At 43.0% G+C, this 21,323-nt stretch overlaps 1 protein-coding gene across 1 annotated transcript; it reads right to left on the bottom strand.

Annotated features, from left to right (window-relative positions):
* Positions 1-12,488: 12,488 nt before the first annotated feature.
* Positions 12,489-14,885, bottom strand: LOC114682644 (H-2 class I histocompatibility antigen, Q10 alpha chain-like). The gene is made up of 4 exons (XM_037199558.1): positions 14,657-14,885; positions 13,729-14,045; positions 13,226-13,501; positions 12,489-12,799 (listed from the first exon to the last, which is right to left on the bottom strand). The coding sequence occupies exons 1-4, from the start codon at positions 14,731-14,733 to the stop codon at positions 12,489-12,491; spliced, it is 981 nt and encodes a 326-aa protein (XP_037055453.1). The 5' UTR covers positions 14,734-14,885.
* Positions 14,886-21,323: the final 6,438 nt, after the last annotated feature.

Genomic DNA, 21,323 nt, shown 5'->3' with positions numbered 1-21,323 from the left:
GTATGTATGTGGATGATACTTCTCTTTTTACCATATGAGTTCCAGAAATTGAACTCAAGTCTCTAATCTTGACAGGAAATGCCTTTACCTGCTGAGCCAGCTCACCAGATCATTTTCTTGATAACAAAAAGTTGAGAAAGTAGGAATTCATAGTTCCTGAGTGGAGAACCAGAGAAGTAAAACCTGGGCATCCTAAGGATGTGCACTCAGTCTGTGACACTTCTGATACCCAGGGTCTGCACTGCCAGAATATCACTGGCTCTGTGCTATCTAAGAGAACTTCTTGCAGTAATACAAATGTCTTGTATCTGTGTTCTTCAGAAGAGTAGCCACTTCCTGCGTGTGGTCATTCACTGTTCAAAATGTGGCTAGTGTACTGAGGAACTGAATGTAATTTGTTTTTTGACAGTGTCTAATTTGGTTGAGTGTAAATCGCCACATGTGGCATTGCCCACCAAATGCAGTCCAGCCTGGATAAATACCGTTCCTGTCTTCTGGATGACAGTCCCCACCATATCAGCTTTTTGTGTTTGCCACTGTTGCTGGTATGAGAAGATACTGCTCATCTTATATTAGTTATCAGTCTAGTTTCCTTTGTAATTCTGAGGTTCACTAATCCCTTAAAGAGAATGAAAGAGTGCTGTAGACAACTTCGTTATGGAAATAGCTGAATTTGTCTTTAGATGCAGTAATGTAGAGTCTCCCAATTAAAAAAACTCAGGACCAGATGGACTCACTGCTGAACTGAATACCAGACATTTACATATTAAGACAAATACTACTCAAATTATTCCACAAAATAGAGAAGGAACACCACCAAGCTGATTTTATGAAGCTAGCCAAACTGAATAAGAACACAAAAAATTAGAGCCCAATTACTTGGGTGAACCTGAATATAAAAATTCTCAAGAATACTTATTAACCAAATTTAACATATATTTCTAAAAGTCATATACCATGGTCAAATTGGCTTCATTCTAGGGACACAAGGATGGTTCAACATATGCCAGTCAGTAAATGCAATACATACATCAGGTAAATAGACCCAAAGGGAGAAATCACATGGTTATCTCAAATTCAGAACGGGCTTTTAACACAGTTCAGTCTATCTCCATGAGCCCAGAAGGAAAAAAAAAAAGATAGAATATACCTCAAACAAAACCAGGAAAACAGGCCTTACATGACTGAACTATAGCCACCATTCTTACTAAGTGAAGGAAAACAGCTTTTCCTGTAAACCAGAATGAGACAGGAGTGGTCACTCTCTCCACTAGTATTCAGTGTAGTGATAGGGCAATAAAGCAAGAGAGAAGGGTACAATCAGGCACAAGTGACCTTATTCTGATTTTCAGATGACACAAGAGCCCTATACTTAAAAGACCCCTAAGATTCCACCAGAAAATGGTTAGATTTTATAAACCCTTTCAACAAAGCGTTATACAAAATCAACATAGTAAATGTTGTGCCCAGATCGTGACCCCCAGAGAGACCACCAAAGACGAGCATGCCGGAATGCAAAAGCAAGGTTTAATTCTGGATATCCGAAAGCAATACAAGCCTAGGCAGGGACTTCGTCCAATACATCCAACGCAGTGGAGGCTGGAGGAAGTGCCCACCTATCTGCAAGCTCAGCTTTTAAAGGGAAAAGTCACAAGGTTACATCATTTAGGGGTGCTAGTACAGGTACAATTCTGATTGGCTCGCTTCTAGGGACTTCTAGAAATTACTTCTAAGGGAGTGGTTGCCCACCACCATTTCTCATTGGCTGCCCTCAGGTGGGGGCATTTCTGTGGCCAGTTACCCTGGAAACCAGGGAGAGGACATTCCATAGTCTGGCAGGCATTACCTTTTGACTATCTTGTGACTCTGAACTTCTACACTTCCTGGTTTCTGGAATCTGAACTGACTGGTTTCAGTAACTAATGGCCTATTCCCAAAAGGAGAAATCTTAGGCCTTAATTTTAGGGTGAAAGCATTTTGGTCTTATTTCTAAGATGGCTCCTTTTGGTCTCACAGTAAACACTAGCAGCTTTTCTATATATAAGTAAAGCAACATGCTAAGAAAGAAAATGTTAAACTAATAAATGATCAAAAGTGGTGCCTCATGTCTATAATCCCAGAATTTAGGTGGGTGATCAGGAGTCAAGGTCACTCTCAGCTACATAATGAATTTAAAATTAGCCTCAGCTTGGAGACCGTGTCAGAAAGCCAAAACATCGTGGTGCATTCTTTAATCTCAGTACTTGAGAGACAGAAGTAGAGGATATCTGGTTGTTTTTTGTTTTGCCCAAAATTCTGGGGCCCTGCTGAGAAATGAATTTGTTTGGTGAGGCAGTAGAGAAGGAGAAGGGTTCACAACACGGTCACATTTACTAGGCGGACACTTCCGCCTAGCCAATTCCGGTCAGGCCGGACACCTCCGCCTAGCAAGTTCCGGCCAAGGCATCTCACGTGACCAGAATCCGTGATGCTACATGGCGCGCAACGTGACCATGTGGTCTACGTAGAGTAGTGACGTGACCTGGCCACGCCCCCAGCCGGTTTTAAAGCGGAGCGCCATATTCCCGGTTCTCTCTCTTCTCCACGCACGTGTCTCTCCCACAGGACTGCGCACTCTCTATCCCTTTATCTCTAATAAACTCTTATAAGCGGATTCTGTCGTGTTTCGTGACACTTCCTTGCAGGGTAAGAACACAACGCAGCTAAATAACTAACAGAAGGTATTGGGAAATCTGTCCAGTTTTCCAGGCTAGAGATGTTGGTTGCTTCTCCCTAGGATATGTGTGACAAAGAAAAGTAGCAAACAATTGTTTCAGATTTATTTTAAATATGGACATTATAACATTTATTGGATTAAATTGAATACAAGGACAAAGGAAGACTTGGAAAATGAAGATTGTGTAAGTTAAGGATGAAATTGCTCTTCACAGAGGTGGAGAAATTCAAATGAAGTAGTGGACTTGGCATCTCGACAGATGGATTAGGAGCTATTTGGGAGATGTGTTGGGCTAAAGAAAAAGATTTAGGCTGTGATGTTAAATTGTGAAGGCCTAGACTTAACTTTGTAGGCTCAGGAATATGCCATGATAACTCGAATGGATACAGAGCAGTATCCTCCTGCAGACATCCTGTCTGCTGTTTAAAGGAAAGCTTAACAGGATCCTGATACTCCTGCAGACATCCTGTCTGCTGTTTATACAGGAAAGGAAATCTTAACAAGATCCTGTCTGTGATTTATGGCCCTTGGAGATATCTAGATAATCCTGCTGAGCAGTCCAGACAATCCTGTTCAGTGGATTGTGGTTTCGCGCCCAAAGTCTAAACCAATAGTTTCAAAAAATCACCTTGCCCCTGCTGTGGGATGTTCTGTATGTCCTGGGGGAGCCCTTCTTGGGTTCTTTGTGGCGTTACCCAGCAGGTCCGTATAGAGGATGATTAGGACCATGGGCCTGAGTGCAGGTGTTTGAGATGGTCTGCACTTGGCTGTGCTGGGGGATGGTCTGTATGTAAAGTTGTTCTGATTGATCAATAAATAAAACCTGATCGGCTGTGGCTAGGCAGGAAGGATAGGCGGGACTAACAGAGAGGAGAAATAAAAGGACAGGAAGGCAGAAGGACGGACTGCCAGATGCCGCCAGCACAAGAAGCATGTGAAGATGCTGGCAAGCCACGAGCCACGTGGCAAGGTATAGATTTCTAGAAATGGGTTACTTTAAGATATAAGAACAGTTAACAAGAAGCCTGCCACGGCCATACAATTTGTAAGCAATATAAGTCTCTGTGTTTACTTGGTTGGGTCTGAGCGGCTGTGGGACTGGCGGGTGACAAAGATTTGTCCTGACTGTGGGCAAGGTAGGAAAACTCTAGCTACATGCCCCTTCTACCCAATCCCAAGTTGCCAATTCCCAGCTTGTGGTTTTTCCCTATAAAAAAAACCTCTGCGCCTGGGCTGGTGGCCATCACCACATTTCCTTCCATCTGCCATGCAGAGGCCCAGGTTGAACCTGAATAAAAGGACCCTTATGTATTTGCATTGGAAACCGGCTCCTTGGTGGTCTCTGGGGGTTTCTCGAAACAGGTACAACAAAATGACGTTTAAAACCTTGGAAATGACTAAAATCAACAAAGGAATGATAGATAAAGGAAACTAAGATCAATAATCCCTTCCCCTACATGCTGAAGTGGATTACACAGTCCTGGGCCTGGGTCTAGAAGGACTATAAAACAGCTTCAACTTTCTTATATACACAAGTCCCTTGAACAACTCAACAAGATTCATGAAGTCTGGTGTAGAGTTGAGATTCTGTATAGCTTGGACTGAGGCTACTGATGTACAGATTACCCAGCAGCAAGAATGTAGACCAGGAGCCTCTAGGCTGTACGCATTAGCCTCACAGGTTGTTGCATGTGATTCCCAGGACCAGCTGTGGTCACTCACACTTGTAATCTTGGGCAGAGGCAGAAGAATTACTAAACGTTCAAAGTCAATATTAACTATTGTGTACTTTTCACATTGCTCTGACAGAATACATGATGGAAACAACTCGAGGGAAGAGGAATTTATTTTGGCTCATGATTTAAGAGAGTCCGTCATGGTGAGGAAGACATGATGGAGTTCATGCCTGCAGGAGCATGTGGCCAGCACTCTGTACATCTTGCTGTCAGGAAGCAGGAAGTAGAGATAACTGGCACTCAACTAGCTTTCTCCTTTCTCCTCTCTGATTCAGCCTGGGCCCCAGAGCATGGAATGGTGAAATCCAAATTCAGGGTGAGCCTTCTATCTTTGAAACACCCTTAAGGACATTCTCAGGGTATATCTGCTAGGAGATTCTATGAAGATTAGCCATCATTGCTACATCATGAGCTCCAAATCAGCCTGACATACAGGGTGAAATCTTACTTTAAAAATGTTCAGAGCCGGGTGGTGGTGGTGGCGGCGGCGGCGGCGGCGGCGGCGGCGGCGGCGGCGGCGGCGGCGGCGCACGCCTTTAATTCCAGCACTCGGGAGGCAGAGGCAGGCGGATCTCTGTGAGTTCAAGGCCAGCCTGGTCTATAAAGCGAGTTCCAGGAAAGGTGCAAAGCTACACAGGCACACCCTGTCTTGAAAAACCAAAAAAAAAAAGTTCAGCCATCGCTGGGCTTTAATCTCCCAGCACTCAGGAGGCAGCAGCAGGTGGATCTTTCTGAGTGAGCTGGTGGAGGAGGGGAGTTGTGTTACAAGAAGGAGATCAAGGAAAGTGAGGTAAATACCAGCCTATGAATAAAAACTCGTTATGTAGATTTAAGCAAGTGCCCTCTTCACTGATAAGAATGGGGCCTTTTCAAATGTAAATTTCCTTTAGAAAAGGAAAATTTGTTCCCTGCTTGCCAGCATTCCTTGGGGGTTGATTTCCAGTATTCTTTAGCTCAAAGTAATCTTCTCCTTAAAGAGAACTGTGTTAGCTGGGCAGGGCTACATAGTGAAACCGTCTTGGTAAACAAACAAACAAAAAGAAACAACAACAACAAGAAAAGAAAGTTCAGCAATCTAAATGGTGGGTCTTAGATATGAACAAGAAGAGAGTTGCGGTCCCTGATGTTAGTGATCAGAACAGCACATGTGATGGAGAGGAGCTTCAAATGAGCATTTAATTTTTTCAAAAAGTAAAAGGGAAGAGGACATGTATCATTGTCAGGGGGCCCAAAACAGCTTGACCACACAGCTGCCATGACAGGCTTAGAGGCCCAGACACAGCTTCTGGCAGGCAATATCTGGACCCAGGAAAAGGAAATACCTGACATTCCAAACATCTCCTATTCTAGATCAATGTCAGCCAATCAGGGTCCTGAACCCTGGATATCCCCTCACCCCAACCTCTGCTATGATAAAAACCCCACCCTGCCTGGGCTCAGGGCTCTCGGCTCTCCTAGCTCCAAGCTTGAAATAAAGGCTCTTTGCTTTTACATATGGGATTTGGTCTCCATGATGATCTTTTGGGGGTCCCTGTAATCTGGGTGGAAATGTCATATTAAGAGATATATTTCAGGGGGTAGGAGAAGGGAGGAGATGGGGATCTGTGGTTGGTATGTAAAATGAATAGAAAATTTCTTAATAAAAAAGATACATTTTGTTTCGCCACCCAATGGAATAGATAGAAGAGTTTAAGAAACAGTTCATATAACAAAAGTCTGTGAATGCTTGCTACCTGAAAATTTCCTAAAATGATTTCTTGCTTTACATACAAATAGTAGAATCCAAATTTTTATTTAGATATAAAGGGACTTTATATGCGAAATTGGAGCTCAAGATATCACAGTTATGAACAGAACCCACAAATGCATCAACATCAGGTCCCATACAGGATCTACGGGGCACAGGAGCCACTGACCACTCTGTAGCTGGTCACCGTGGTTGAAACAACTTCTATGCTGCTCCTGGAAACTCAGTGTGGCAATGCCAAATGCATTCTATGCAATTCCAGCTTTTCCTATCACCAGGTGCTGAAGCAAGGTCCAGCATGTGGTCATGCCTAGCTGCAGGAATGTTTAGGAAAGTGATGTAGAGTCTTGGCCTCTGCCTCATGTCTAGTCTCTACTGCAGTGGTTCTCAACCTTGTGGGTCATGACCCCTTTGGGAATCACCTAAGACTGTGGGAAATGCATAAACGCATATTTCTGATGGCCTTAGGAACTGAGACACTGTTCCTCTATCAGTCTCCAGGTGAGTTCACCCACATGAAGAAACACCCACACGAGTATCCAGAACTGCATTAAAGGGTCACAGCATTAAGAAGACTGAGAAATACCGCTGCCATGACAGACTTAGAGAGGCCCAGACACAGCTTCTGGCAGGCAATACCTGGACCCAGGTGAAGAGAGTGAAAATGCTGGGACATGTGGTTCAGGAGTGGACATGGAATGGTGAAAATCAATTCCTGCAGAACTGATCTGAGTGTAAGGATATCATTTTCCATCTATGGAAAGAAAAGGACCGAGGAGGATGCAGGATTATGGAGTCCTAGAGGAAACCCATAGCCTTGGATCTCAGATCAGGAAACATAAGAGAAAACATTTTCTTTAAATTGGTAAGGTAACAGATGCCTATAATTCCAGTGCTTAGACAGGATAATCTGGAGCCAGAAGCCAGTGGGCTTCATATTAAAACCCTGTACCTGGTCAGGATGAACAGTAGAGCATCACCACACCCAGGAACCCTCTGTACCTTCACTCACAGGCCTTTCCTTCACCCCTAGTGACAACTGCTAACCTATGATTCAGGGCAGTTGATGCCAGGACTTGATAGTGTTTGCCACCCAAGAATGTACTCCTAAATGATATTGTTTACAGTTACTTTATGGAAATGAAATTTTATTTATTGATATTTTTAATTCATCCCTGAAGACATATAGAACTATAAATGAATATGCTAAAAACTAATTACCTGGTCTGTTTACATAATTTGCACTTTTGATACTTTTTATTTCTCTTTTCTTAGAGTAATGCTTTTAAAAAGAAAAAAGAGGAGTAACAATTTTATCCTTGGGTTTCTAGCTGGTGTGCAAGACTTTCTCCAGGACATGTTTCCTGTAGAAACATTCATATAACAAATCTGCTCCTAGAGCTTGTTATGTTCCCATTCCATTGTGGTTGTATACCCATAGTGAATAAGTCTGGGCATAATGGCAATACCTACATACCCAGGAGGTGGAGGCAAGAGAATTGTTGGAAGTTCAAGGCTAGCTTGGGCTACATAGTAAGTTCCAAGCCAGCTTGGGATCTACAGTAAGACTCTCTATCAAAAACAATGAAAAAAAAAAACTCAAATTAATAAAATTAGAGATGAAAGGGGGAACATTACATCAGACAGTAACAAAATCAGAGTATCATTAAGTAATATGTTAATTAAAAACCCATATTCTATTTTTTAATTTTATATATTTATTTGCTTTTATTATATGTGGCCTGCATGTATGTCTGTTTGCCATGTGTGTGCCTGGTCCCTGTGGAGGTCAGAAGAGGGCATCAGATTCTGTGAAACAGGTTACAGGTGGCTGGGAATCATGGTGTAAGTGCTGGGAATTGAATATGGGTTGTCTGCAAGAGCAGCCAGTGCTCATAACCACGAAGCCATCCCTCCAGCCCCCCAAACCCATGTTCTAATAAATTTGGAAATCTAGAATAAAGGATAAATTCTAGACATATATGACCTACCAGAAGGATATAAGCAACATTAACAGACCTGTAGTAGGTAATGGCATTGAAGCAGTAATATAGTCTCCCAAATTTAAAGACAAACACAGGAACAGACAGACCTACTGTTGAGTTCTATATCTCAAGATGAACTAACATCAGTGTTTTAAAATTATCCTATAAAGTAGAAAAGGAAGCAATACTGCCAAATCCATTTTATGAAACTGGTATTATCTTGCTACCAAAACTGGATGAAGACACAACAAAACAAAAGTATAGACTAATTTCCATAGTGAACATGGATGTTAACATTTTTAATACAATACTTAAAACAACACTTTAATATGTCATATACCATGACCAAATGTGGCTTTTTTCCAGGGATACAGGAATGACCCAACACAGGCCAGTCAGTAAATGTAAAATGGCACATAAATAGATGTAAGGACAGAAGTTACAAGATCATCTCAATGGGTGCAGTAAAGGCCTTTGAGAAAATTAAACATCCTTCAGATAAATTTAAGCCCTGAAGAAACTAGAGATAGAAGGAATGTATCTCCACATAACAAATGCTGTATAAAACAAGCATAAGAACATTATACTAGGTAGGAGTAGGGACTGAAAACATTTCCTCTAAAACTTAGCATGAGATAAAGAACGTTTATTCTCTGTACTCTGTGGTGATATTTTGTTTGTACTCTTAACAAATAAAGTTTGCCTGAAGATCATAGGGCAAAGATAGCCACTAGATTAAACATAGAGGCCCAGGCAGTGGTGGCACATGCCTTTAATCCCAGTACTTGGGAGTCACATGCCTTTAATCCCAGCACTCATAAGGTTGAGACAGGAGGTGATATGGCTGGGCAGAGAAAGGCTTATAAGGCAGGAGGAGACAGGAGTTCAGTGTCCTTTCGGCTGAGGACTCAAGAGCATTCAGTCTGAGGATTCGTGGAGACAGGATCTCACCTTCCTTTCAGCCTGAGGATTCTGTAGTGTTGAGAAGTTTCTCTAGTAGCTTGTTCCTTTGTCTCTCTGATTTTTCAGCATTTACCCCCATATCTGGCTCTGGGTTTTTATTATAAAACCAATTAGGATTTGTGCTACAGTATCCCCCCCCTTTTTTTTAGATAGGGTTTCTCTATGTAGCCCTGGTTGGCCTAGAACTCACTCTGTAGACCAGGCTGGTCTTGAACTCTACCTTCCTCTGCCTTCCAAGTGCTGGATTAAGGGCATGCATCACCACACCTGGCTTATTCTCTCTACTCTTATTCAAGATAGTTCCCAAAATCTTAGCCAGAGTAGTAAGACAGGGGGACCAGGACACCAGTAAAGGAAGAAATCAAATGATCTTTATTTGCAGATGACATGATCTTATATTTGAAAATACATAAAAATAACTTCAGCAAAGTAACAGGGAACAGAGTGAGGAAGATTAGGAAAACAATCTCATTCATAGTTGATATGAAACAGTACTAAATACCCAGGAATAAGCCTAAAGAGGTTAAAGACATCTGTAAGTAAAGCTGTAAAGCACCAAAGAACCCTGGACGTGGTGGCTTATCTGTAATCCAGTACTCAGAAGGCCAACGCTTTGGGGCCAGTCTGGTGTACATAACCAACCAAACAAACAAACAAACAAGCAAACAAAAACAGTTAAAGAAATGGAGGAAGACACTGGAAGATCCTTTGTGAGCACACAGATACATACTAGAAGATGTTCATGAATATATGGAATTAATATTCTGAATATGGCTGTAATACTGAAAATAATCTAGAAATTCAGTATAATTCCCACAAAAATTCCAATGGCATTCTTCAAAGAACTATAAAAAGTAATGCTAAAATGTATATGGAAGAACAAAAGACCTTGAATGGCCAAAGTAATTCTTGGCAGAAATAGCAATGCTAGAATTATTACACTACCTATCTCAAATTAACAAAACAAGCATGGTACAGGCACAGAAGCATATAGGCCAATGAAAGGGATAGAGGATGAAGAAATAATCCCTGCTTATAGCCACTTGATTTTCAACAATGGTGCCAAAAAATACATTGGAAAAACAAACTTGTTTGACAATTGGTGTAGCAAAATAACACTGCATTGCTATTACCCTGTTTAAATAAATCAATTTAAAATAGATCAAGAATTTAATGTAACACAAGATTCTGAAACTGCTAGAAGAAAACACTGGGAAAAACACTTCCAGATATATGAATAAGCCATATATCTAGAAGATCTATAGACCAGAAAGTCCCAGACTTTGCCATGCACTGGAGTCCTCTGGGTATCTCAACAAGATTCAGGAAGTCTGATGCAGAGCTGAAACTTATGTATCCATTATATCTTGTTACATTAATGATTTCTGGAGCCAGATGTGGTAGTCCAAACCAATAATCCCCACACTCTAGACAGAGGCAGAAAGATTGCTGGGACTTCAAGGCCAGCCTGGGTTTCTGTATTAGTTACTTTTCTCACTGTGTGGCAGAAGCCTTTCAGAAGTAACATAAGAATTTATTTTAGTTCATAACTTTAGAAAGTACAGACCATCGTGGCATAGAAGTATGATAGAGCTCATGGCATTTAGGGATATGTGGCTGGGACTTCTCACATCTCCACTGATCAGGAATCAGGTCAAATACTGGCTCTCTCAATGTTCCTGTTTTATTCAGTCTGAGATCCCTGGCCATGGATGGTACTGACCAAATTCAGGGTAGGGTTTTCCTCTTCAGTTCATCCTGTGTGGAAACCCCCTACAGTCCATTTCAGATGCATTTCCTATGAGATTCTAAATCCAGTCAAGTTGACGATGAAGGTTAACCATCACAGCTACACAGTGAGTTCAAAGCCTGCCTGGGATACAGTGTGAGACCCTGTGTCAGGAAAAAAAAAAGTGAGTTCTGGGCTCCATGATCCACCATTGATATTATGAGTCTGGGAAGAGGCCTGGGTATTTTGGAACAATATTTGTGGAGAAGGGTGGACATTTAAAGAATTTTTAAGAGAAAATAAAGGTATAACATGCTGTCAATCCTGAGTTCTTATGCTGGCAGATTTTTTTCTCCCAGGGGGTATAGCCTCAGATGGAAGATTTAGGAAGCAATTATACAACAAAAGTCTCTGGATGGTTATCTGAAAATTCTCTAAACTGGTTTCTTACTTCTTGGCAGAAATAATGGAATCCATATTCTTACTTAAACACAGACATTTTTATATGTGATATTGGGGCTTACTTGGTTTTGGGACAAGCCAAAGAATCATGCTAGAAACAGAACCCACAGTCCTATCAACACCAGATTCCACACAAGATCCATGGGCATACTGATCACACCACTGATGCCTGAGCGCTGGTCTCTGTATCATGGAAAACTTTCCCTGCTGCTCCTGGAAACTGTATGTGACAGTGTCATCCTTCCCAACATGTATTCTCTGCAGTTTCAGTTTTTTCTTACCACCTTTTGCAGAGTTAAAGTCCAGCATGCGACCCTTCAGCTTGTGGAACTGAAGACTCCTGCTGTTCCCAACTGCAGGAATGTTTGGGAAAGTGATGGAGAGACTTGGGCTTTGCCTCCTCACTAGACTGTGAGTGGGGTGTTCCCTAATGTGCAGAGAGTTAAGTGTTGGGACATGTGGTCAAAGGCTGAAAGCAGAATGAGGAAAGTCAATTCCTGGAGACATTATCTGCACATAAACGTATCATTCACATCTGTGGGAAGAAAAATGGCCAAGAGTACACAGTATTATGGGATCCTAGGAATCCTCTGATGGCTAGACTCTAGGCAAGTTTCTAAGTCTGGCTACAGATGTACAGCAGGGTCTGGAAATAAGAAGAGACTTGTGGGCAGGAAGAGGACCAAAACGCCCCCATAAAGCTGTCCCTTTAGCTGGCATTTCTCTGATTCTTCACTGATAAGAGTCTCCAGAATCATCAATATGAAATTTCTGTCCTTTCTTCTCACAAGTGCTTTACAAAAAGCTAGTGTGAATACACATGGTCCCAGATTGCGTAAGCATGCACATGTGTGCCTTGTAGTAACAAAACATGAAACAGGCACATTTTAGCTAGGGATTGGAATTTCCCAGCAGAAACCCTCAGAAAACAACCCCTTCCCTACCTCTGCTCCTCTTCCTCATCACAACAGCAGCCACCGTTCCAGTAACCACAACCCCAAGGAGAATCAGACCTGTAGTGATTCCCACGATGGGGATGGTGGGCTGAGGTGTCTCTAGGAAGGAAGGAAGGAAGGAAGGAAAAGTGAAGGCCTGATGTCGGCTTTCAGCCCTGACCCTGTTCAGGTCTTCAGAATGGATTCTAGTTTTTCTACCAACAAATTCCATGCCTATTCTCCTCCTTACCCCATTTCAGAGTGAGAGGCTTGGGCAGTCCCTCATGGACCACATGACATGTGTATCTCTGTTCCTCCCCAGAAGGCACCGCCACAGCTGCCCACTTCTGGAAAGTTCCATCCCCTGAAGGTCTGGTCTCCACCAGCTCCATGTCCTGATTCAGGTCCTCCCCATCTGTCTGCCAGGTCAGGGTGATCTCCGAAGGATAGAAGCCCAGAGCCCAGCACCTCAGGGTGACGTCCCCTTCAGGTCTGAGGTGATGGGTCACATGTGCCTTTGGGGGATCTGAGGAAGAATTGGAAAGTTCACACATTTTGTGTTCTTACTAAGATAATGCAGTTGTACTCATGTGACCATCCTGGCAGTGCGCAGGAGAACTCGGGTGGAGGAGGAGTACAAACTGAGACAGCAGCCCAGCTTCAGGCATCTGGAAATTTATTCCTTGGCAAATTCTAGAATGAGGTTACACCAGCCCAGGAGACTCCAGGTCTTCCACTGGCAAAAATGGACTTGGGATCCCCATTGGGCGGGGCTGAGAGACTTAGCATCACCAGAGTCAGACTCCAAAACATTGGACACCCAGAAGCACTTCCCCTTCCCAATGACAAAGAGAGAGGCAATATTCCAGCTGATCCCATTTTCCTCTTTCCTCGGGAGACTTGAGTCCCAATCCAAGGGCAGTGCCCCATGGCCCCTTTGGCCCCATTGTACCTGCGCGCAACAGTAGATCCTTGCCCATCTTCAGATGTCTGAGGAGGGTCTGCACGCACTCCACCTCAAGGTAAGCCCCGAGGAACTCTGCCGGAATAGAATTCTTCCACTTTTGCAGGGTTATCTGAGGCGCTGAGTCAGCCACCCTCCACATTTTCAGGTCCTCGTTCAGGGCTACGTAATCCTGGCCATCATAGGCATGCCGACTGTACCCTCGGAGGAAGCGCCGGTCCGGCCCGATGGTGCAGCCAGTCAAGCACTGTAAAGTGTGAGAGACTGGCCCCGCCCCTGCAGTTAGCTCTTTCCACCTTGCCCGGACCCATGGGATGGGATTTGGACCTAATCTGAACCACAGAAACGTAGTCACAGTCCTCAAATCCCGAGTTGAGGATCTCCGTGGGTCCTACAACCTCAAGGCTAAATCTAGGTCCCCGGGACCCCGAGAAACTAGAGAGGGTACTGGGACCTGGATGGGCTGTGATCTCTGACTTAGGGTCACTCACCGTCCAGGCTCTGATTGTGTTCGTGGATCGCCACCTGTAGGAGCTCTCCAGCTTTATGTTTGTTGACTCCCAGTGTCTCTTGCTCCCAACGCTTTGGCGATATCCGCTCCATCCATGGCACCCGTGGCTCCATTGTCTGACTTTGAGCATCACCATCGAAGTGCACAAACTGTACGTCGTCCACGTAGCCAACAAAGATGTACCGGGGCTCCGGGAGGCCAGGCCGGGACACAACGATGTCCAAATACTGTAGTGAGTGTGAGCCTGGGGACAGTGTGCGTGATAAGAACCCAAGCCTCCTCCCTTCTCCAGGGACCCTGTGCAGAGAGGGGAGCAAGGTATGGGGATGGAGACCCTAGGGGCAGAGGCTGCCCAGCCATAGGAACGTTGAAGTGCGATCCTAATCAGTCTTATTAATTAAAAACCTGGAGTCAAGTCAGATATTAGGGTGAAAGTTGAAAGATCAGAGAATCAGAGCAGCTGCCGCTGGAAACTTCTTACCTCTACCAATCCTCAGATTGATTGGGGGGTTGGATATTCTGTCTCCACCCACCTTATATTTCTGTCTCCACTTCCTAGTGCTGGGACTAAAGGCATGACCACCACCCCAGCTCTGTTTTTGTTGTCGTTGTTTGTTTGTTTGTTTTTCTGACTGGTTCAATCTTGTGTAGCCCAGGGTGGCCTTGAACTCCTGATTTTCCTGCTTCCTCCTTCCAAGTGCTGGGATTAAAGGTGTGTGCCACCTCTGCCTGGCCTCTATAGTTAATTAGTGGCTCACTCTGCCCTCTTATCTCCAGGCAAGCTTTATTAGTCAGAACACAAGCAAAATATCACACAACAGTACTTCCCAACTGTAGCACCTCCTCTACCCACCCAGGGGATCCTCACACTCCTCCCAGCAGAGGCCATTTCCTTCCAGATCCTGTACTCACGGGTTTGGGTCAGAGTTGGAGCCAGGGCAACCAGGAGCAGCAGGAGGGAGCCTCGGGGAGCTGGGGTTCTCATCCTTGGTGTTTCAAAGGCCTGGAGAAATTGGGTCCTTGTTCCTCTCTGTGGATTTTATAGCACTGGATGAGGGATGAGACCACGGTGACTCTGACTGGCTTTCTCCAGAATTTGGGCATACAATGGGAGAAAGAATACCTGTTTAAGGCAGAATAACCTGGCAGCTGATACAGGAAGTGAGCTGGAGAAATGAAATCCAGGGCTGATGGAAATCCCCAACCCTGAAAGACAAAACCTGAGACCGGGGACCATACCACCACCCCCTTCCTCCTGTACCTTGTACTTTTTATCAGTTTCTGCTGTGCCAGTCAGAAATTCTCAGTGTTTTAGTTTTAGGATCTCTATATGACTTTACAAAATAGATCCTCAATGAGATTTTATGTAGGTTACAGCGATCGGCATTTACCATTGTAAAAAAGTAAAATATAGGCCATGTGATGGTTTGAATAAGAATGGCCTCCATAGGCTCATATATTTGCTTAATCATCAAGAAATAGCACTACTTGAGAAGGATTAGAGGGCATGGCCTTGTTGGAGTAGAGATGGCCTTGTTGAAGGATGTGTCACTGATGATGAGCTTTGGGGTTTCAAAAGACCAAGCCAGGCCTAATGGCTAATGGCTCTCTCTTCCTGTTGCCTGTGTATCCAGATGTAGAATTCTCAGCTACCTCTCCACCACATCTGCAGGCACGCAGCCATGCTTTCTGCTATGATGATAATGGACTAAATCTCTGAAACTGTAAACCAACCCCAATTAAATGCTTTCCTTTTTAAGAGTTGCTGTGGTCATGATGTCTCTTCAGGGCAACAGAACACACATTAAGACAGGCTGGGTGTGGTGGTCCAGGACTGTAACCACAATACTTGGGAGTCAGAGACAAGAAGCTTGTCACAGTTCCAAGCCAGCCTGTGGTACACCCTGTCTCAAAAAAGGGAGGGGGGGATCAGGGAGATGAATCAACAGTTAAAGGCAATTGTTGCCAAATAATAATACCTGAGTTGGATCCTAAGAACCCACATAAAAGAAGTAGAGAATAGATTCCTGCAAAGTTGTCCTCTGACCTCGAATATACACTCTGGTGCAGGGAATCATGAAGTTGGCCTAGTCTAGCTGCCTTGAGAGGCATGCATCATAGGTTTTTCAGGTTAGAGTCTATGGTTCCTGAGGCACAATGTGCCTTTCTGTTCTCAAGGAACTCCCTCAGGCAGTGAAGCATTCAGGCCAATCTCTGTTCCTCTGTATGTTCCCTTCAAAGTCAAGGAGGCATGGAAGATTGACAGGACAATTGGTCTTAGACATTAATCTTGTGTACAGCTTGCAAACTTCATTGTATCCTGGCAACCACAACTGTACTGACCCTAGCAATTCACACTCTATTCTGCTCCTGATAATGGTATTAAAAGTCTAATTGCTCTCGGGGCTGGAGAGATGGCTCAGTGGTTAAGAGCACACACTGTTCTTCCAAAGGTACTGAGTTCAATTCCCAGCAACCACATGGTGGCTCACAACCATCTGTAATGATATCTGGTGCCCTCTTCTGGCCTGCAGGGACACATGCAGACAGAACACTGTATACATAATAAATAAATATTAAAAAAAATTAAAAAAAAAAAGTCTAATTGCTCTCAAAAACTGTCACAGCCTCAGTCTTGCTGTGACTCCTCCAACCCAAGCTTGTTTAATTCCTGGACCAGGCATATCAGTTAACCTTGGCCCAGTAAGTAATCAAGGGCATTTATACTGGCTTATACTGTGGCATACTAGGATAGGTTTACACACACACACACACACACACACACACACACACACACAATGTAAAAAAGAAGAAAAAGAAACCACAAAAAGGAAAACAGAGCAGAACGAACAGTGCTGGGGATATAGTTCAGTTGGCAGAGTGCCTACCTACCTCTTCCTAAGTCCTGGGTTCAATCCTCAGCACCACACAAAGCCAAATATGATGACACATATTTATCTCACAGGATGTGATTCCCAAAGTGTTGGATGTTTAAGAACATCATTTGTTCCAAGCTGGGCGATGGTGGTACACACCTTTAATCACAGCACCCAGGAGGCAAAGGCCAGCAGATCTCTGAGTTTAAGGCCAGCCTGGACTACAGAGTGAGTTCCAGGACAGCCAGGGCTGCACAGAGAGACCCTGTCTTGACAAAACAAACAAACAAACAAGCAAAGGAATATCATTGGTCCCACAGAAAATTGGAGGGATACAGGAATCTGTGTCAAACAAAACAAACCAAACCCCAAATTTGCAAAACTCAAAACAACAGAAAGCTAAGTAGTTATCACTTTTTAAGATTTTTTTATTGTGTATATTCATTGTATATAATGTGTTACCTGAGGACACTTTTATTCCAGTAGATAGTGTAGGTTGAACACATTACCCAGTACCTTCCCCTTCCTCCACCTTTTTGTAATTCCCCTTTGTTCCTTTTCATTTTCATTTCATATATACATTATGATTTTATCTACCTATATAGAATCTAGAAATCACAAATGATAGAAAATGTGATAATTTATCTTTCTGAAACTAGCTTAATTCACTTAACATAATTGTCTTCATTTGACAATTTTCTTGCAAGCTGTATACCTTTGTTATTCTCTATGTCTGAAAAAAATCCCTTTGTGTATATTTATATATCACATTTTCTTATACCTTCTAATTTGGACACTTGTGTTGGTTTCATAACTTAGCTACTGTGAATAATGCTGCAATAAATATTAGTGTGAAAGTGTCACTGTGATATGTTGACTTGGGGTCTTTCAGATAAATATCCAGGAGTGATGTAACTGGGTTCTATGGTATATGCATCTTTAGTTTAGTTTATTTTTGTTTCCTTTTTGGAGACAATCTCATGTAGCCAGGCTGGCCTCAAGCATAGAACGACCTTGAGCTTCTGATCCTTCTGTCACCACGTCCCCAAGTACTGAGATTATACCTGACTGAATTACTGTTTTATGCTGTGCTGGGTATAGATCCCGTGGCTTTCTGAATGCTAGGCAAGACTCCAAACAAACTACATCCTCAGCCTAGTTTACATACCTACCAGAACTATATATGCTCTCTTTATCCACATCCTAACCAGTATCTCATATATTTTACTTATCTATCTATCCATCCATCTATCTATCTATCTATCTATCTATCTATCTATCTATCTGTGTGAGAGAGAGACACACAGAGAGAGAGAGAGAGAGAAAGAGAGAGAGAGAAAAGAGAGAGAGAGAGAGAGAGAGAGAGAGAGAGAGAGAGAGAGAGAGAGAGAGAAAGAAAGAACCTTAGGTATCAGTCCTTACCTTCCACCTTGTTATAGACAGGGTCTCTTTTTGTTGTTCATAGATGCATAGGCTACCTGGGCATTTAACTTCCAGGTAATTTTCCTGCCTTCACCTTTCATCTCCCTGTAGGAGTGCTGGCATTGTGGGTGCTCTAGATTCTAAAGGCTTTTGTAACAAATGTAGTATGGGATTATGTTAGAAGTTAGTTTATAATCCCAGCACTCGGGAGGCAGAGTCAGGCAGATCTCTGTGAGTTCAAGGCCAGCCTGGGCTACCAAGTGAGTTTCAGGAAAGGCACAAAGCTACACAGAGAAACCCTGTCTCGAAAAACCAAAAGAAGAAGAAGAAGAAGAAGAAGAAGAAGAAGAAGAAGAAGAAGAAGAAGAAGAAGAAGAAGAAGAAGAAGAAGTTAGTTTAGTGGGAAAATTAATATAGGTAAAAGATAAAGCAGGGTCCTCAGAGCATGGAAAATTGGAACAAGGAAGTGTCAACAGCTAGGACTTATGAGTTTTTCTTGAGAAGCCTTATAGGCTGTGGTTTAGGTTAATGATTAAGAAAAACAGCTGAGTCCCAGGAATCAGGCTTGAGTTCTTTTAATCTTTAACGTTGGGAGATGTGTTCACGGGTTTCGGTGTGCATTGTAGGTAAAAACAGAGCTTTAAATAATGACTTCATGTAACTAGAAAACAAAGAATTGGATGGTTAGTTAAGATAATTGGACAGGACTTTAAAATATGAAGAGTGAAACTAATAGCCTGTTTTTCTAGCAATTATAAAAACTACTGCCTATGTAAACAGTTACAGCTGAAAGGCTCCTGATTCGTGAGAAGTCTAAAAGATAAATGTTTAACTGAGAGTGGGTTTCTCAGAAAATCTGTGAAGATGTGATTAAGAAATGTGTTGGGGTTGAGTTGTTCCAGAAAATTTTTTTTTACAGTGATTACATAGTTAATTGTACAACTTTTGGTTATGGGAAAAATCCTCTTTGTAATGAACCTGGTGTGGGGAATATAAAAAGGGTATTTGAAAAACAAAGAAGGAGATGATAGAAGGAAGATAGAGAACCTGAAGAGGTGTGTGTGTGTGTGTGTTCCTTTTTGGCTGGCCCCAGAGAATGAAGTTTCACTCCCTCAGATAGAAAAGTCAGTTGTGTGATTAGTCCATCTACTCCATGGCTCCCTTTCAATTCCTGAGCTGCTGAGGACTGGCCCTTACAGCAGCAGTTACATGAGGTCCAATTTCTGAGTTTTAGGCAGTATTTCCTAGGCAACTGGAGTTCTGTTCAGAAATTCCTGAGCCAGGCCTGGTGGTACACACCTTTAATCTCAGCACTCAGGAGGCAGAGGCAGGTAGATCTCTGAGTTCTCAGCCAACCTGGTCTGCAGAGTGAGTTCCAGGACAGCTAGGGCTACACAGAGAAATCCTGTCCAAAAAAAGTCTTGCCTTTTTCTTTCTTTCTTTCTTTCTTTCTTTCTTTCTTTCTTTCTTTCTTTCTTTCTTTCTTTCTTTCTTTCTTTCTTTCTTTCTTTCTTTCCTTCCTTCCTTCCTTCCTTCCTTCCTTCCTTCCTTCCTTCTTCCTTCCTTCCTTTCTTTCTTTTCTTTCTTTCCCCTTCCTTCCTTCCTTCCTTCCTTCCTTCCTTCCTTCCTTCCTTCCTTCCTTCCTTCCTTCGTCCTTGCATATCTGTATCTTGAAGTATTTTCCCTCTAACAGCTTCAGTTTGGGATCTTACATTAAAGTATTTGATCTGTTTGATTCATTTACAGTTGCTTTTTATACTAAGAGACAGTGATCTAGTTTCATCCTTCTACATGTAGATAGCCGGTTTTCTTGGCACTATCTGTTGAAGAGCCTGTCTTTTCTCCAGGATAGGTTTTTGGCATCTTTGTCCAGAAGCAACTGACTGTAGCAGTGTAGGTTTAATTATTGATGATGATGATGATATTGATGATGATGGTGATGACGATGGTGATGTATATACCTGATGTATGTAGATGCACATGGTGCAATTGTGAAGGTCAGAGGATAACTTCACGGAGCCAGTTTTCTCCTTTCACCTTTACGTGAGTTCTGTGGGTTGAACTCTTGTCTCCAGGTTTGATTGACAAAGGTACTTACCTTTACCCACTGAGCCATCTGACCAGTCCAAGACAGCTAGATCTGTCCAACAGTCATTTTCCTTGATACCAACATCTTAGAATGTAGCTGAATTCACTGCATATTTCCTACACCACCAAAGACACTGAAAAGATGTGAGCTCAAGGGGTTTAATGGGGGGGAATTCCACAGGGTCTTTTGAACGCCAAAGGAATTTATTCAGGGTTTAACTCACAACAAGAGTAATTGAGTTGGTTGCGGAATCCAGGAGGGGTGTGGCGCGGTCCAACGCGGTTCTCGGGAGAGCTCTGCCTTGATTCTCAGCACCAGCATCCAAGACCACAAGGTAGAGAAGCAGGGTGAGCACGTATGTACTCCTCGCAGGTCTTAAAGGGTCCCCGTCTGGGCCACGCCCCCGGGGGGGCGGGGCAGGTACCTAGCTGTTACCTGCTGCCTTACTAGGGTTGGTGCTTCATGGTAAAGCACAGACAACCACCCCTACAGGGGTTGATTTAATGAAGTCAACTTTTATTGCTCAAATGAGTCACACACTTGTAATCTCAGCTCTTGGGAGGTGGAGGCAGGAAGATCAGGAGTTCAAGTCCAGTCTCAACTACATATGAAGTTTGAGGCCAGCCTAGCTACATGAGACTCTCCCAGATGAAGAAACACACAGAAAATACATTTTTAATTTGAAACTGCTTTCTTTTTCATCTTGCTATTAATTAGTGGAGGGTGTGTGTGATTAGTAACTGCTATTATAATTCAGTTCCACAGCTTAACTCATGTCAAGATACCAACAGATTCACTCTGAAGCCCAGCACAATAACATGGCAAGCAAATTCTAGAAATATAAAGATAGTTTGAGATAATATATCCCATGAAAAGTGTCTTAGTGACTTCAAGAGGTCCATGGAACACGCTTCAACAACTGTTGTTCTGAGTCAGGTATGGCACTAGTCACTATTTCCAGCATTCAGGAGCCTGGAGCTGGGGGAATTGCTGTGAGTTGAGAACAACCCAGCATGTACACAAGCTTCTATGCCCCTTTCTAGGGGATGGGAGTGGGAAGAACACAGAATGTTTGGGAACAGTAAACTATTTTTAGAGGAACTCCGTGAGCTTAGAGAACTACAACTGACATGGGACAAAGTCTCTTGGACTCACAGGATGGATCCATTTGTAAATGGTTTGAAAATT

Source organism: Peromyscus leucopus, chromosome 16_21 (genome assembly GCF_004664715.2).
Source record: "Peromyscus leucopus breed LL Stock chromosome 16_21, UCI_PerLeu_2.1, whole genome shotgun sequence".
Taxonomy (NCBI): Eukaryota; Metazoa; Chordata; class Mammalia; order Rodentia; family Cricetidae; genus Peromyscus; species Peromyscus leucopus.
This window is presented reverse-complemented; position numbering and strand designations above follow the sequence as displayed.